We start from the raw sequence: 17,418 nt of genomic DNA on the forward strand, positions 1-17,418 counted from the left end.
GTGTGCGTGTGCGTGTGCGTGTGTGTGTGTGTGTGTGTGTGTGTGTGTGTGTGTGTGTGTGTGTGTGTGTGTGTATTTTGAGCTCACATCTTTACGTTTTTAATTAAAATTCACAGCACTTTAACAAGTAAATTGTACAGCACAATAATTAAATATTGATTTCTAAGTAGACGAAATTTTATTCACTTTTCAGTGGAAGAAATTTTATTATCAATAATAATTTTATTACTAATAATAATTTTTGTAAATTTTACACATTTAAAAATCTATAATATAATACAGATTTTTTAATGTGACATGATATTGATATAAAATATTAGGATCTTCTTGCGTACAAAAAATAATTAGGACGTATGTATCACGTATAAAGAAGTGATCGAGTAAATGACAATTTAACCTTGGCTATAAAATATAATAAGTTCATACATACTCCAGTCCGTTGCCGTAAAATGGAGGATGTAAGATACCAGCTGGAAAAGCTAAAAAAAAAGAGAGATCATATATTCCTCTTAAATTTTAAATAATAAAATTAAATTGATGTTTTTTATAAAGTGACGACGGTGGATTCAATTAATTAGAAAATTGCTATTAAGACTTACTGACTGAGTTTAATATCGCGCTATAAAATGCGTTTACTGTCGTGCCCGACGATATCCATCTACTCCTGTCAGGCTTTTCGCGCAAATTATTGAGGCTCTTTTTCATCGCTACATTAGTTAGCTTGAGCAAAGTCTCGAACAGTTTCCCATCGATCACCTCTACCTAAACAGACCAGATATTGCAATTTCCGCAGCTGGGCTAGGATATACATGTATTTGTGATTATAGGTAAACATATGATAGAATTCAGGAAAACTCACTCCTTCGTAAAATTTGTCTAATTCCTTTGGATTCGTGATCCAATCGGGAAATCCTACGAATGGCCTCATCGCGTGCAATTTTTTATGAGCTCGAGCTCTCGTCCCGGCGTCCATCCAATCTAGCTCTGTGACCATCTCGTCGAACGCGGCCCTAATATCCAGCAGCATCTCCAACGCCTATTCTCAATGAATGATAGTGAATCATCATTATATCCTCAATATAAACGCTAACAAGTTGAATAACGGATATATTATATATATCTGAGTTCCGCGCTTTTAAGGTATCTCATAGATTAGAGATCGGCAAACTTTCTCCAGATAGAAAAAAAGGGATCAGATAGTGACAGAAGCTTTGCAAACTATGAAGATTGAGATAAAAATATTATAAGTTATATAAGATAGTTATATAAGAAAGAAGATTTTAACTTAAAATAACAAAATATAATAATGATATAAAAATTATGAATACTATTATAATTAAAATAAAATAAAAAATAAACAGATTACATAATAAAATAAAATTAATACAATTATTATGTTATGTTTAAACAGATAATGGGCTGCAGTTTGCCGACCTCTCTTTCCAATACTTGAAAAATACTAATCGCCGCATATGAACCTTTTCTCGCGCTTGTTCATTAAAGTGTTTTTGCGCATAAATATAGCTCAACGCCATCCCAAAGTTCGTATTGGCATTCCCGGTGCATTCCTTCCAGCGCGGGATTTTCTCCTTTAACCCAAAGATCTTCTGCCAGAACTGGAAGCCGAGATCACGAAACTTCTGCAGCGTCAAAGGGGCAACGGTCGCGTACACACTCCACCAGACGTATCGCACTGTAAAAATCGACTCGGTGTTAACATTATTTATCGGCATCTTACCGACTGTCAAATCATCAACTCTTAACGCTGATATGTATTATTGTTATTACATTATACATATCGGTGATTTTAACGTGGTGAAAACAATCGCGACTTATAATTATTGTAGATACAGTGCAGCTTTCGGTAGCTTTCAATCTGTGATATCTTCTCTATTCGTTTTCTATCTCTGTAAAAACATTCTATATTATCCATTATGGATTACCGACACTTCCAATAATCATCTTCATTGCAACAACAATCTTTAGTACTCGAGGATGAACTTGTAAATAAAGGAAAAATTTAAGGAAATTTTCACAACGCGAATTTATATATGAAAACACTTGAGATTTCTTATTTATAACGCTATCGGGAAATCGGTTTATTACTTGTCATTTCAGTTATCGTAAAATAGAATAACTTTAGTCTATTCAGGATTTTGATTTAAATTTAAAAAATGCCTACACAATACGCATGTCCAAAATCATCCCAATTTTGAGCCAAAGTTATTCATTTTAGAATTCAATTATTTCATTGGGAGAAAAGATTTCATAAAACTAGCTACTACCTTAGCAGACAAACTTTAATGTTATTTTGTCGCCAAAATGTCGAGAAATAACGTCAACTTGTTTGCTGGGTTGTTGCAAGTTGTTTGAATATATGTGGTATGAACGCAAAGAGAATGCTTCCGCATTACGTAGTTTTCTCTCTCTTTCTCTCTCTCTCTCTCTCTCTCTCTTCTCTTATATAGCGGACGTAAATGGACGCAAGTGGAAAAGCAACAATATATGCTGCAGATTGGACGAGCACACATTACCCCAAGTGTCAATCGTGCTCGGTTTGACGAGGGTGCCGAAATTGGACGTACCTATCGTAGCGGATGGAGTGACGGATAGCAGAAGCGGCAATTGCTGCAAATACTTCAAGTCCACGATGATAATCCGATCCACGGTCGGATTTATCGTGACATTTGTGTTTTCGAACACGGCTTTCACGTATTTTGTCCAGTTCCACTGAAACAGTGTCTCGCCCTTAATTACTCGTGCATTAAAAGTGAGATTCATTTCGCTCTATTTCCGACAATCCCGATTCAACTTAGGAAAACAAATACGAATAAATTTATTGAGTTGAAAAATGTGCAAGAATCATAAGAATCGTGATAAACTTTAAATTCTTTATTATTGTCTAGTAATAATCTCGTGAGTTTTTAAATAGTACTTCACTAGCGGAGCTCTTGAATTTTATTTTAGAATTTTAATGAGAATTACACGTGTTTCCAAATATTCCTCGCTAAAATGCAAATATTATAGACACATATCTCGTATCAATTTAATTTCAGTCGTTTATCACGTAATATCCATGAATATTATCACATGAAAAAATAAACAGTGATATTATCGCGTACCTGCTGCGCTCGTAAATCGGTGAGTTGTTGCAGGTCGTCGATCGACACTTCATGAATGAGATGATCCTTGCCACGTCGTTCCTCATTTGTTGCCATGATCTGGACGAATTTCAAAAGAATTTAAACGTATTCCTGGAAACGATTATCCTCACATTGGAAGCCGAGTAATCGAGGATAAGTGTCGGGTTGAATGGACATTTAACTGATTATTAATTTTTTATTAAAAATAAAAGCTCAATCTATCATGATTAATATTATAAGTAGAAAATCTCAAGTGCATTGCATTTTAAAATATTTATATATTAATAACATATATGTAATATGTTTTTTATATCTTTTATATAAAAGTCTATACATTAAAAATTAACACGCGGAATATTCTATGACACAACGAATAAATATATTGCGAGTTCAGTGTACAAGTCACTTACCTTAGCGAGTTTCGTGCCGAATTCTAAAATCTCGTTAGCGTAATTCGCACTCATATTACCAGCTCCCGCTAGTTCGACCATGGACTTTATATATTTTTTATACTCCATTAATTCCGATTGAAAACGTCGCGGATCCAATAAATAACGCTCACTGAATCCAGGAGATACTTGCTCCATCTAAAAGAAATTTCGTTTTCTATATTTTACGAAAAAACATACAGAATATCTATGCAGAATAATTTTTTTTCATTATTGATTTTATATCGAATTAAATTATTCTATATATAGTGTTTAAAAGACGTAACGATTGTTGCTTTTTTTTTTATTAGAAAATAAAATCTTCTATGAAGATATTATCAAAATATAGTTTAATGCAATTTTGAAGAATATTAAAATCTTCTGTATGCTTTTAATTTTTATGTTAAGAAAAAATTGTTTTAAGATTTATTTTCCATCTTAATTTGAATTTTGCATTCGTAGAATTATTTAAAATTTTTTTTTATTAAAATTTATAATATTTTGGATGTATTCTCACCACCATCGCATTTTTTGTAGTATCCTTAATATCCTCACTGATGTAGAAATTGACGAAGAGGTTCAAACCTAACGTTCGCTGGGCTATGCCAGCTATTCTCGATATGTCAAGAAAAGGTATTTTATCCTGCATCGGTGGTTCCTTTGATAAACCTAGACTATTGAGTGCCTCGAAGATGGGTTCCAATCCTAAAGCCTCAACACTCGCTGCAATCCGATAATTTTCCGTAACTTTAAATCATAAATTTCAACATCAAGGCTGCAAATATACACATTTTACAGCTTGGTTTTAATTGCGCGTAACGTTACTTCTATTTCTATTTTCCACGCAGAAAGATTTGCAATCGTTTCTAAGTATTTAAATCATTTGCACGCTTGGTTTTTCCGCTTTACAATTGCAATCGTTACTTGAAGGTAGATATGAGATCCGGTTACTTCTTTGTGTTAATAAAGTAGTCAATTCATCTTATTATTGATTACGTTATTGATTACGTTAATGATACGTCGCAATGCGAACGGCAATGTATTGTTAGATGAGTTTATTCTTTCAAATTTATGCTTATATAAATGCAATTATGCACATTCCGTTCTTGCACGAAAGAGCAATAATTAATGAATAATTTATTGTCGAAGCAGGTAAATTATAGAGTTAACAAAAAAAAATCTTGATTTGAGAGAATTGGTTCGCGTAGAAATAATAATCGTTCTTTTTCCTTGATGTTAAAAAATGCTTCGTATTTTAAATTGATATGATTTTTTAATAATAAGATTAATTTAATGATCTTCCTAATTCAATTTAAGGTAATATTATTATTTTAATTGGATTGTGCTATAATCGATGCGCAGTCATATATTTGCAATATAATTATTTTTGTAAATAAATATATCATTCTCTGACATCTAATTTTGATCATATAAGAGACCTTTCTCGTACTTTATTCATAAGCGATTTATTCATATAAGCGGTCCCTATCTTATTCTAATCTTAATATTGTCAATTTATAATTTTGATATACTATTTTTTTTTACATTTTTAGGAACTGCGTAAAGCTATTATTTTTATAGTGCACCTATTCCGAAGTACCATGAATTATTTTTTATCAAATAATTTACAAAAAAATTTTCCTGCAAATTAAAAAAATTTTTTTTTCCAAGATATTGCATTAATTTATTTAATAATTCAATTCTTAAAACCTACCGACATCCATGCAGGTCCTGTAAAGAGCTTTCGCCAGTTTCACTTGTCTAAGGTCGTTCTTCTCATCAGGCTCCTCAAGTAAAATCCTTAAATTTTCTAGAAGTTTCTCCCTAAGCAAACTCAATTGATCCCAAAAGCTTTGACTTTGTGGAATTGGATGTTTATTGATCCAGCCACCGCAGGCGAAATTGTAGAAATCCTCGCAGGGATCCACGGATCTATTCATCGCACCTATCACTCGCGCCGCTACGATAATAGAAGCAAATTTATCATGAAATTACCTGACATTTCAGTAATAATCATAATCTAAATGAAACAAATTATTCTGATACTTTCTTTCGAATGAAGAAATTTTCTTGATTTATTTATTTTTTTGAAAATACAACAAAGCGTTCATAAAAGATACCTGTCTTAATGCATTCTTCGCTTTGACACATCTCCTTGTATTCTTCTTTGCGAAAGACTGCCATTTGCAAAGTTAATGCTACGATAAGGGCGATAACGGTAACGGCTAACAATCCGACGACTATTACGAGTCGCATCTCCTTTCCACTTGATTTCTTTTCATCTCGCTGATTATAATTCCTGTGAAAAACAATGGAAAGATTCCAATAATGAAATTTTGTAACATAATTTGACGATATGATTTTTTGCATATATATATATATATAAATCAATAATTAATATTTTATGACTACTGTTGAATTTTTTGTCAAAATGCATAAGAAATGGTTATAAAAATTTAATTGCTGATTAATACCTTTAATACTCAAAATAAATAATTAATTATTATTAACTTTTTTGTATTAAATTTCTACACGGAAAGATTATTAGACACAGAAAAATTTTAAAAGAAATATTTATAGAAAATCATTCAAAACTTTTCTAGTCAGTAGTTCGGAGGTTGCATTTTTAACATTGATATATATACATACTTGAAATACAATATTACAAATCAGCAAAATTATTTTATATGACAAATACGTAACTGTAAGAGAAGAAAAAAAGAAAAATTTAAACAAGTAATTATTTCATTAAGTTTTAAAACCTTTGAAAGATTCACAAAGATGCAAAATAGTATTTAAAGGTGATTATATATTTAATAGACACGTTTTTAAAAATATTATAGTATAAGCAACTAATAGCAAGTAATCTAAAATAAGAAAAGTAAGAAGTAAGAAAATGATTTCTTTTTTAATTGATTCTTTATAAATAAAGAGAATCCTTATTACCACGAGACATCCGAGTTTCCTTTCGCGTTCTCTACCATGTCTCTCTCATTATCCTCCGGGTCGTTCACCTTCAAAAGAAAAATAATAAACATATATTTCATAATAACTGACTGACTCTATTTCTTCATTTTATTCTATTAATGCTAACGAGCATGCTGTGAAGAATGAATTGAAGAATATGTCTGTCGTTGCATCTGCAACATTATATTTAACTCCGAAGTAACGAAACGTTAGCGCAACTTACTTTGATCTAACAAAGAAGCAATATCTTATGACTCGATTTCTGCGCTTCGTGCCATGAAAATGTGAGAGATCAAAGTGCAATTAAAACAGATGCATCTCGCATAAGTTTGCAGGGACCTTGAAGTGACTCTACGAGAGCGAATTCATGGAAAACAAATAACTCGATTTTCTTGAATTGCATTCTAAGCAGAGAATAAAAATTCTACTGAAAAATTCTTATAGAAAATTTTTAAGATTTAGAAATAAATCAAGATCTAAAAAGTTGTAGAAAAGATTTTTAATATTATTTATCTATTAAAATGTATCTGTTAAAAATACTGATTCGATTTTAATAAAAATAGCAGTTAGTGTCTATTAACATCGCAAAATTTAAGATTCTCTGTTTTATTAGTGATAAATAATTTCTTCAACTCGTTTTCTAACGGTGTTGATGAACAATGACAAAGTGTACTTAAAAATAGAGTATACTTAAACTGGAGGAATGCTGATAGATCTATGTGCGAACGATGTGCGTCCAAACAATAGCGTTTCTCGTACGCTTCGATGTTTAATTCCGCGTTTGGCTCTTATGTAAGATCGTTTTTTCATTGATTTTCCATGTCATTGTCGCGATTTCGACAGTTTCGGATTTAATAGGATGAGGATCGCCTGGCAGGATATTGGGCACGAGGAAAATAATGACTAAGCTTAATCCCGTCGATTCTGGGGCAAGGTGAGTGTATCGATCATACGGTTTTAACGCCGCGACGGATGATGATACCTCGCCGATTTAAACCATGTAGTATAGTTACTCTTTCCCGCCGTGTAATTACGGCGTGCGTGAAACAGGTCGGAAAGAACGATCTCATAAAACGTATTGTCTTTCCGTACAAAAATTCTATTGGGTCGAGGAGATATTTTATATCATTGCCTTACTGTACTGCCGGAATAATAAATTAAATGTTAGAAGATAAAGTTGATTAAAATCACTTTGGAGTTAATTGACATAACAACATTTTGCTTTTCTATTTTTAATAATACCAGACAACTTTTTAAATATTTTCATGAAAAATAACCTTTTTTAACATCTGTAGTAGTAAAACAAGAATTAACTGCCTTAAATTCAGTATTTACCACTTATTTCTAAATTACTCTTATAATATTGATAAATCAAAAATTTTAATGACTCATCCGAAACAAATAAGGATTTAAGACGACCTAATTCCTAAATCATTCCGCTTCACCAACTTTGATTAATTATGGCCGATTAAATGTTCCTCGTGTATTTCATCATAGATTTTTAGATTGTCAGAAAAAAACACTTAACTTAAAATTAATAAAGTATAAAGTTGACATAGCCGACTCCAATATGAAGCAGTACGTCTCTGGCTTTCTTCTGTCTTTTCTGATTATTTTCATTAATAAGCACGTTTCTAAGGCACCTCCTTTCATTTCGCATTATTTTATTAATCCTTTCACTGCCGATGATTCTAACGATTACATTTTTTATCGTTTTGTAATTAATGCATGCAATGTACCTTTAATATCTACATTTGTAAGGTTTTCTTTTATTACACTATTATATCGCATTATTAACTTGAATAATATAATTTTGCAAGATTTCTAAGATTATGCACTTCTCTAAGATTGAGAGCATATTAAATCAGAAGATACTGGATCTAAAAGAAATTTTCAAGAATTGAGAAAGTACCTCTTCTTTTCTCAAGACAGATTTTACGTAGATTAATAGCTTTCCGCTATAATTTAACTGATTCTTTCTGGATCATGTAATTAATCACAATAGTAGATAAAGAATTTAGATAAACATGATTAATGTTGTTTGACGTTGCTGAAATCGGTCTTAAGCCCTCGGGAAATTACACAGCTAGCTTCATGTTTACTCGAGATGCGAGAATCTGATTTTCCACGTGTTGTATAGACACATTGGCGGGTGTCCGACTTCGACAACGTTTCCATTATATTCTTCAATCTATCGAATCAGCAGACTTGATGCGAGAAACGCTGCGCCTTTTCTTCTTCTTTCTCTCTCTCTCTTCTCTCTCTCTCTCTCTCTCTCTCTCTCTCTCTTTCTTTCTCTCATCTGTCTATCAAGTAAACCATACGAACTTATGCAATCGTATATCTGTTTTATTCTAGTTTCCTTTTCCTCTGTTCGAGTAAACAGATCGATTCTATGTAATACCGTTGCGCCGTGAATCCAAGTTATTTCTAGTTATTCTCTCTGTTTATTTCTCTTCTTCCCTTTAATATAATAGATCGTGAATCTAGATATTGAATCTATATCTTTTCATTCATTATTTTATAATGTAGAGATTCAATTGTTATAAAAAGAAAAATTAGTATAAAGTCTTCTTTCGAAAAGAGTACATATGACCTTTATTACAATCGCGATATATATATATATATCTCCTCTTCCTATTCCCCTCGTCATAATGAGACAATTAATTTAATTTTTAATGATCGTACTTAACGCAGGCAGTAATGCATGATCATAGAATGTCTATTTCGCTTTTGTCCCCATTACCCCTCATGTTCAATCGTCGTTACGAGAATTCTTTATCGCATCATGGTAGTGCGGAAAAAAATCATAGAAATTTAAGAAGGATATACGAAAATGACATTCATCACGATAAATGTTTTCCATTCAGATGGTCATTCGCAGATGGCCTAATCGGTAATTGTCATCGGCCTCATCATCCACTTCCGATTCGCGTCCTTGCGGTCCAGTAATTAGTAATCATCCGACCAACATTACTTCCGAAACGATGTTGTCCTTGTGTGGCGTAAGATTTTAATGTCGAGCCAAAAGACTGAGGATATAAATTCCATCAACTGAGCAATTAGCACACCGCGTCTGACATTGAGTTTCGCGACAGATTGCTGATGGTATCGCAATTTGTCTCGATAGAGGAAGTACTCGCTGAACTGGCTCACGTTCACGCATCGCGAAGAATTCCTCTTCCCGTCGTTCTTAGATGCAATCACTGCAGGCAAGACGATGACTGATTTTACTAATGCATCGCCAATTATCTCTCGACGGGATAATGCTTCGCGTCGGCCTCCCTCACCTTTGTCTCGTTGCGGGATATCGCGTAATTAATACTTTACGTCACGTTAATATATCCTTTCCGCAATTGATGCGACAGCGAAGCGATAAACAACTAGAACCCGGCGCACATAATTCAATCTTTTTCCCGTATCATTTCAACGAAATTATACGATTCATGAAAATAAAAAAAATGCAAAGCGAAAGCTTAACCATAGACTTACTTATTAATGCCAATTTATACAAATGTTGATCTTTAATAATCTTGGTTTAATTTATTCTTCATCCTTTTATAATTCTTAGAACTAAAAAAAGATAAAGAATTAATTGAACTGAGATTTAAATTAACTTACATCGGTAAATCAAATGGATATCAGAACTAAAAAAAAGACGAAAAGTATAAGTTAAATTGAGATTGAAGTTAACTTTTACATTGGTGGAAACGAGCATTAGAGAAGCTTCTCAAATTCCAACGCTAGTTTATGCATACGCGTAAATTAATTGTACGCTCAAATATTTGTAATTTGTGTCACTCCAAAATAAACGGCTCAATTTAGAAATTTTGCCAGTTTATGTCGTTGTCTTAAGAATCTCCTTCGTAAAGAGATTTTTACGATGGACGTCTCGACTCATTATTCTCGTTTATGTTCATAGTCTGTTCTGAGAGGCGAGTGTATTTTTCTTAGATCGTTTCCTCACGCAAAAAGATACAACATGAACCGTGCCGTAACATTTCATTCGTTTAGTTACTCCACGAAAAGATACATTTAATATGTTTATATCAAGATGATATCACATTGAAAAGTAGCGCTTTTCAAAATTAAAACAAATTAGATAGAGAAAGAGAGTTTAGACGCTGTTTAAATATTTATTTGATCCATCATATGTTTCGGACAAATTGCAAAGATTACATTTTACTATTATTTATTTTATCTTACTTGTTATGATGATAATAATAATATTTATATGAATTGAATTAAATCCATTTTTGTATTATTAAATTGCATAGATATTAATTAAAGACATAGACATTTAAATCATTTCAATTATCTGAAAATATGTGTGACAGACGGTGTTCAAATTTTTACTCGAGGAACTTTAAGATCAATAATCCTTCAACGATGCTAGAGAAAGCGCGATAATTATTTTTAATATTATTCGCGATTTTTATCCAACGATTAACGTTGAACCTAACAAGCGGCAAAATTATTTTTTAATCGATTACTGCAAAATGTAGATCTCCAGGGGAAGATGATGCCCAGTAGGCTACCTTCAAAAGTAACTGACACATATGGGGTCCATACATAGTCTCGCGCGTTCTGATATTTCGCAAGTGGAGCGCCTGAATGCTCCATTGAGAGGATTCTATCAGCGACACGAATGTAAGGAGATCGTAAATGCCTGACTGTTGATGCTTGAAACCCATTATCGCCCTATTACTTGATAATACAATTATGGTAGTAAAGGTGGTCAGTGACTTCTGGCATCAACGACCGTACTTCACGATATCATTTTTTCTCCGTCTCTTTTATTTATACGCGAGCGTTCGTTGAAATTATTCTCGATCTCGTTCCCCCGACTTCGAAGTATTCTGTAAATCTTTTTACTTTCGCAAAAGCTTGTAGAACTTCATGAATCCCCCTCACTGAGAAAAATTACAAGTTGAAAATAAACAAATCAGAAAATTCTGATTGTATCAATAGAAATTCTACTCTATCTCAACTAGAATTGTAATAGTTCAACACGGAATATGCGCGGGGGATCCAGGTTTGGATTTCGGCTAATATCTTTCGCTATAAATTATTTACAGTTTTTATTAAGAAAGCTTTTTGATCTTGAAGCGCAATCATGAACAGAATTAAAGTAATAATATTACATATTAAATTAAGAAGCAATTTAATCATTTTTAATGTAAATAGCCATCTTAGAAAGATTTTATTAATAATTTAATAATTTAAGATGCTAATCTAAGAATCTTATTTATCATAAAAAATGATTAAATTGCTTGTCAGTTTAATATATATGTAATGTTATTATTTTAGTTCTGCTCATGATTGCGTTTCAAGATCGAAAAGATTTCGGCACGCTAAGATTCGCTTTCAGTGAAAATAGCTTTATTTCTCTTAATTAATATAATAGATTCAACCAGAAAAATCCGATTTATCCATTTTCAACCAGAATTCTAATTAACGTAGTCAGACTTTTTTTTTCAGTTCTGATCACGCTAGATTGTAAGTATCGAAGTCCCGGTTTTCGCAGATCTTGATAAATTAGTAGCTAGACTAGTACACAGTAAGTATATAGTTTCCAGCGAAAACAGAGAACAATGATAATCCGTTTGTACATCAGTTAACTTAAGCTGATATTTGATATATTTCTGACGCTGCGATTGAGACATGCAAGCCGTAAACGCTTAACGAGCTTCCGGGGAAGGGCTTCGTGGAATTCGCTTCAAGTGCTCTTCTTGCCATTGATTAAAATTTCTCGAGCGAATCTCAACTTGCCGGTCGCTCGCTCGCGAATCGTGTCCGCACGCTCCACTTCTTCAGCCTTATTTTGCACCATCGAAGAATCGCTTCTGTGACGATCTCGCCGGAATACGGAGGCAATGTGCGAGTTGCGACCCGTATCGCGCATAGATAGCGGACGAGCCGATTAGACAAGACGAACGAATCACAGAGTGGAAGAAACAGAGGATAAACGTGAAAAAGAACTTGATAAAATGATCCGAACTATTTGTCCAAACATTTAAAAAGCTAGTAGCGTCGAAATCATAGTTCAATCTCAGTTTTCGATAGTACATTTTTTATCTGCAGCGATTTATAATCATTTCTAATTGGAGAAACCATTCGATTAAAAAAAACAAAGAAAAAATGCGTGAACTGCGTAATCATGTCGCAAAAGGGGATAATAGATAATCGCCGTAAATGGCATCGCTTTATCTGCCTCAAGCACGAATAATATCAAGTGATATTCGATGTTAGCAACTAGTCTTATTTTAATTATCCTTCACCTGCACGCGATTGACCTCTTTTTCTGTCAAGTAAGAAAACCAGAATTGGCTGCAGCAATGTTCGACTACTTGTGATTTCTAACGAAGTATAATCGAACACGGCAGTTTACTTTTTCCTCTTAATTGGATTTAATCGAAGAAAAAATCGATTGATCGATTGCAGGTCGAAAATCCACAATCGCGCAGAAATAAAATTTATTTAATAATATCTAACGATAAAGTTTCAAATATCTGGAATAATGGTAGTTGCAAGTTCATTAAAAATCGAAAAATTAAAGAAAATTCTTAAAATAATTTCCACTTTTAATGCATATTTTAATTAACCTCCATTAATTAAATTCCATTTTGACAAAAATATATTCGTCTGATTTCTTTTCTTTGATAAAGATCAAAATTGGAAAAGTTACAATCATCATTTTGCACTGTGATAAAAAATTATTAAAAAAATGATTCAAGATTTTGGTTCTTTACCAAAAAATGATGATGAATGAATGCACTTTCATTTAAATTATGATTGTATTTCGAAGATGTTGTTTTGTGAATTAGTATCGCGCGAGCACTTCGATCGATTTCCATTCATGACATAAAAATAAGCGTAAAACAAGTCGCAACTGTTTGCGCAGATTGGATCGCCCCACCTTGTCCACAGTACGCGGTGATAAAACAATTTAGATGCGTAGATGCCTTATGTTTTATGTAGAGATCGGCACATCTATGTGCCGTCGAGAAAAACGAGATATACCGCGGATGCTGATGGCAAAGTGAGACAAAAGATCAAAAAGGAAACTGTTAACACAGGTGGAACGATGAAGTGTCGTATTTGCAAATTACGATCGATACTTCTATAATTATATCATGTACGTTTTGACGTATCAAGTCAAGTTTTACTGAACTCTTTTTTCCAAGTCCGATAGTTGCGTTGAATGGATTCCGCGAGTTAAGTTCTTAATTTGTTATTCTCGACGGGGACAAATGTCTCTCTCTCTCTCTCGTAAACAAAGATCCGCGTCGTCGATGAAGCAAGACAACCTTTCGACGTTTATTCATTAGTTGGAAATAAATTTAAATAAATCACACTTCCAATTGCGCATTGGTTTCCTCCGACGCGAAACGAATATGAAACGAGACCGTTAATACATGAACATGTACGATTTGCATCAAATTTCAAATACTCTGCTCTTTGATTCGGAGACGATTTTATCTGTCGACCACTTTACTGCGCGATCACCGATCTGCGTCTTTGCACATGACACGAATAATTATTCCATTGAGCAAATATTCGGTAAAATAAAATTTTCTCGAAACAAAAGAAAAAGATATTACTTATTCTCTTTGACATATAACTATTAAAATATTCCATTTTTGTTAATTTATAAATCAAATGAGAATGTCAAATTTTTTTACAATAATATACTATAATACTGACAATAAGAATCTTTCCAAGTATCAATAATTAAAAAACATATACTATACTTTTCAAGTCAAATCATATAGCAAAAAAAAGCGCAAAATCTGTCCGCTTCCTAAGAAACTTGTCTTTGTTCAAACTTATTGAAAAACTGGATAAATTGAATTTAATTAATTAATTAATTCTACTTCTTTATTTAATTACTTAATTAAATGAAATCATTAATTAATTTGATTAATTTATTTAATTTTTATTCACGATGTAATTCCACGAATGGAGCGAAGCGTTGGAGCGCAACGCCTGTAGTTTGAAAAATCGGATTTCTGTGACGATTGTGATTTATTAGGAAGAAATAATCAAAGAATATAAATTACATCTTATTTTCTTTTTAAATATAAAAAAAAATTTTTTTGTATCATATGACAGTAACGACGTTGCAGAAAAATCTTGAAAAATCGCGCATGTATTTACAAGATAAATAAATCCGTGGATTTTACATTCTAGCGAGAGAAGAAAAGCCGGCATTAAATTGGCTAAGGAATAGTCGGCTGAATTTTAATGGAATTCTTGATGAAACGGTCGGGCACAATGGCTCGCCTAAATCTGGCTTATCCTCGTTTCTATCGACACGTTTGTCTCCTTTAACATTACTTGGATGAGGAAGCACGCCGCGTCTCACCTTGTATCTCATTCTCGTGTCTTGTTGGTCGTCCCGTCCTTCCAGCCTTTATCTTCCCGTCCTTCGGTCCTTTATTCTCTCAACCGACGTGTCTGCAAAAGGAAGAGATGAATTATTATTTTCAAAAATGTCCCCGCGTCTCATCAGACGCAAATGCGACGGCGGTTGGTGAATCACCTGTTTTGCATTGAATGACAGAATGCGATCGCTTTTTTTCTCTCTTTCTTCGTTCGTCGCCATTTCTTTGTGAGGACACTCGCTTGCGCGATTTGTCCTCCACAGAAGACAACGAGGCAACGTCGCGAAAATGAGATACAATGTCGTGGTCTGTCTTCCGAGGGGAACTCTTTTTCTTTCAATAAGATTTATTCAGTTTTCATTTACAATCATTTTATTTCGTACTTGCACATAAGGTGAACAAACGTTTCGAATAGTATGTCCTGTGAGAGAATTCTAGGCGAGGCGCCATTTGTCCCGATTTATCATATAAATCAACATAACTATATTGTAAATATTTTAACGTAAATATTATTAAGACTCGACTTTTCATTATCTGGTTAACTTGTTTTTAAATTTAAGACTTAATCTCACTTAACTTGATAATAATGTATGTATAAATATAAGATACAATGTAAAAATTGTGTTTTTCTAGCTATGATTAATAATATAATAATATATCATAATATATCATAATATATATAATTATATAGGTAATAATAATAATAATAATACTAAACTAATGGTTTCATAATTTTAAAAAGTTATTCATTATAAAATCAGTTTAATGATTATTATAACTATAGATAGAAAAATACAATTTATTGTCATAACCATAAGTTAATTAGCAAATAAAAAACTGAGCCTAAGGATTTCTTTCTCTCCAATCTCCGTTTAAGTTAATCATGATTAACTTGCAATAGTAAATTGTTTGATTACTTTTTAATTGTATTAGTAAAAAAATATTTTACTTACACTATAGCTATATGTAAATATACATTTAATTTAAATGTATTTAGTTAATAATAATATTATAAGGTGTTTTTGTAATCCAACTATATTATACTAATGAAAAAATTCCGATTTTTTTATTATGTTCCGAGATTTTAAGAATGATAATTTCGAAATTGACTAATTAAGAGTTGATCACTCTACTTGCACGTCACCGGGACACAATTAAGGGTTCGGACATTGGCATCGATGGGAGGATGAGTCGTTAACCTCGTGGTAAATTCCGAGAGTTTGAAAAAAGAAATGGATGATCGCACGTGAACTTTTACCGGATGCGAGGACTTTGATAGCGCGGATGTGCCCGCCGCTTTCACAATGATTTACCTTTCTGGGAATGGCATGGTACATTAACGGATTAACGAATCGCGCACCGCTCGATGGCTCGATTGTCTCTCAAAACGCTTTCGTTTCCATGAGAGCAGACACGCGCGAGCGATCAGCGACGATACGCGCTTGGAATCTTATTATCGCGTAAATAATTTTTCACGTCAGAGCGGATCGTACTGGAACCGTCTCGGATTTCCAGAGAGAAGTCTAGCTCGAAATGCATTCAGGAATATTGCACGAGAGATTCTCGTATTCCATTCTCCGAGCGTCAGAAAACGAGGGGATCTATCTCGATTAGCGGATTAAGCCGCGCGAAAAAGATGCTACACGTCTAATCGCGTGGCGATTCACTCCCTTTTGTGCCGCGAAATTGGGTCGTGAAATTGTCGAGATCGTTATTAAATCAGATGCATCCCAGCGGATCGATGAAAGCGTGTTGCACGCAGTTCAGCTCTCGCTCAGGATCGGCGCTGCAGAAACACTGCATGCACACCGAGCACACTGCAGAGCATTAATATTATCAATATAATATTGTACGGGATACTTTAGCTTTTCTCAGCATCCGGATACAAGTATTCTGAAAAAAATGTACCTACGTACAAGTACTAGAAAAATAAAATACTTAGATACTTTAAATATATTTATTATTAATTGTAATATAAGATTTCAGAATAAATAAATTTTACGTACAAGTATTCATTTACAATTTCATGTGTTCGCACATATTATTTACATATTATATTTTATACGTATATATCGTACAGTATGAAATATTGTAGCAATATTACTTTGAAAGATTGTAATATTTTATAAAACATTGTTACAACATTATGCAATATTTTAAATAATTAATTTAAGTTTTATTAATTGATGACATATTATTGTTTAGTATCACTTTCCAAAATATATATGATAAAGCTATGATCAAAAGTATTCATGGACCTGCAATGGACCTAAAAAGCATATTCAAAACAAAAAAATAGGAAATCTCCAGGAGATTCGCCAACTCATTTTGCATACGCCTTCTTATGCAAGAACACAATCGATAGGAAATAAACGATCTGACTGGATCTTAAATTCTTGTACAATTTTGTATGAATTTATATATACGTATGTAGTCCTTTAAACTGCGCGCCAAAGTGATTTTTCGGTCTTGAAACGCAAACTTTACTAAACT

General features: G+C 32.9%; 1 protein-coding gene across 1 annotated transcript in view; it reads right to left on the reverse strand.

Moving 5' to 3' along the window:
* Positions 1 to 14,918, reverse strand: part of LOC105625115 (endothelin-converting enzyme 1-like) — a 17,837-nt gene extending 2,919 nt beyond the window's left edge. The window contains exons 1-12 of the mRNA XM_012206455.1: positions 14,907 to 14,918; positions 6,518 to 6,585; positions 5,692 to 5,870; positions 5,286 to 5,531; positions 4,089 to 4,294; positions 3,554 to 3,730; positions 3,123 to 3,221; positions 2,586 to 2,730; positions 1,479 to 1,693; positions 860 to 1,036; positions 600 to 762; positions 431 to 479 (exon numbers count right to left, since the gene is read on the reverse strand). Of these exons, the coding sequence (XP_012061845.1) occupies positions 431 to 479; positions 600 to 762; positions 860 to 1,036; positions 1,479 to 1,693; positions 2,586 to 2,730; positions 3,123 to 3,221; positions 3,554 to 3,730; positions 4,089 to 4,294; positions 5,286 to 5,531; positions 5,692 to 5,870; positions 6,518 to 6,585; positions 14,907 to 14,918 (1,736 nt within the window). The remainder of the gene's footprint in view (positions 1 to 430; positions 480 to 599; positions 763 to 859; positions 1,037 to 1,478; positions 1,694 to 2,585; positions 2,731 to 3,122; positions 3,222 to 3,553; positions 3,731 to 4,088; positions 4,295 to 5,285; positions 5,532 to 5,691; positions 5,871 to 6,517; positions 6,586 to 14,906) is intronic.
* Between the last annotated feature and the right edge of the window lie 2,500 nt (positions 14,919 to 17,418).

Source organism: Atta cephalotes (assembly GCF_000143395.1).
Source record: "Atta cephalotes unplaced genomic scaffold scaffold00110, whole genome shotgun sequence".
NCBI lineage: Eukaryota > Metazoa > Arthropoda > Insecta > Hymenoptera > Formicidae > Atta > Atta cephalotes.